Source organism: Propithecus coquereli, unplaced genomic scaffold, assembly GCF_000956105.1.
Source record: "Propithecus coquereli isolate 6110/MARCELLA unplaced genomic scaffold, Pcoq_1.0 Scaffold143, whole genome shotgun sequence".
Taxonomy (NCBI): domain Eukaryota; kingdom Metazoa; phylum Chordata; class Mammalia; order Primates; family Indriidae; genus Propithecus; species Propithecus coquereli.
In genome coordinates, this window is record NW_012138636.1 from 3172892 (window position 1) to 3174367 (window position 1476).

General features: G+C 41.9%; 1 protein-coding gene across 1 annotated transcript in view; it reads left to right on the forward strand.

Annotated features, from left to right (window-relative positions):
• Positions 1-1476, forward strand: part of DCUN1D4 (DCN1, defective in cullin neddylation 1, domain containing 4) — an 81558-nt gene that overhangs the window by 57550 nt on the left and 22532 nt on the right. Inside the window, 1 exon segment of the mRNA XM_012639901.1 lies at positions 908-917. Coding sequence (XP_012495355.1) covers positions 908-917 — 10 coding nt within the window.

Below are 1476 nucleotides of genomic sequence, written 5' to 3' on the forward strand. Positions count from 1 at the left end.
GATCCTAGAAATTTAGAAGGTTTTCATGGATGTTAATTTCTAAAGTGGAAAACCACAAAGTTTTCACTAACGAAAACTTTTCATTAATCTTCTAGATATAAATTAGACAAAGCAGGAGATTTTTAGTCTGCAAGCTAGCTTATTGGCAAACAGATAAAAGGGCAGATCTTCTGAATCTCCTAAATGTTCTTGTTCTGGAGTTCTTAATGTATACGTTGGCTCTCGGGCTAATTAAATCATTGGAGACTCATTAAAAATGATTTCTAAATGACTTCTTGCCTAATATTTCATGTTTTTATATTATCATAATTCCTTTCACCACCACCACCCTCTGACCCTGTTTGGTACATGGATGGTGGTTTGACGGTTTGTGGATAGTTCTTCCAAGTAGCTGAAATGAAGCCTTAGGTTCTATGTAAAGAGATCGAATTAACTGCTGAATGTGGAGTATCCTTAGTCCTTGGCCAGCTGTATTACAGAAACATGTATTTCTACCCATTGCCTGTTTCCGATAACAACAAATGGAGAGAGACATCAGCAGTGTCTACCTGATCCCTCACTTAGGACTTGGGTGTCCCTTGTATGTGAATGACTGTCCAGAGCTACCCAGCCTTGCAGAGTGGCAGGATAGTCCTAAGAAGGCCCTGTCCCTCTTCTTTGCCTTTTTAGGACCGACATACTTTCCTATGTAGTTGTTCCTCACCTTTACTTAGGTTTTTGAGGTAGAGAAGAGGGAAGCCTGCTTCTTACCCCTGTCATGGACGGCCTCAGCTCTGTCCCTGTGCAGCATTTTAGACAGCTTGGAGCTGGATGCACCTTCGAAGTGTAATTTTGTCTCTACACCGTCAGGCATTTGTTAGAAGTCATCATCAGTTCTCTGTGCCATCTTTTCTCTAAAATAGCTAAGTGAAGAAGTGGTAGGTAAGCAGTGGCGCAGACCAGAGTTGTCACAGTCCCTGAGACCTGCGGAGTTTCAGAAAATTCACAGAAGCAGGAGTGGCACTGGGAGACCGCCCCCCACTGGGAAGCGACTGGGCCGGGCGCAGTGCCGTTGGGCTACTTTAAAACGATTTTCCCCTGGTGTGTATAGTCGACGTCACAAACATTAGTGTATGTGTGATACAGCTCCCACCATCCACCTTTGTATGTTCTAACACCCTGTTCTGCTGCTTGCTGCTTCAGTGAATCAGTCTTGGAGATTGTTCCATGTTTGCATAGATAGCTCTACTTATTCATCTGAATGGTGTCGTAGTATTCCTTTATATGGAATATGTTCAGCAAAGTAGTATTTAACGAGTCCATTATTGGTGGGCAGTTGGTTTGTTTTCAACTTTTTGCTACTACAAATAGCATTGCAATAAATATTGTTGTATATATACATCTTTGAGTATATATGCAGGATAACTTTCCATAGGTGGAACTGCTGAGTCAATAACTGGTTTTAATTTTGATAGACACTGCAGAATCACCCTCTGG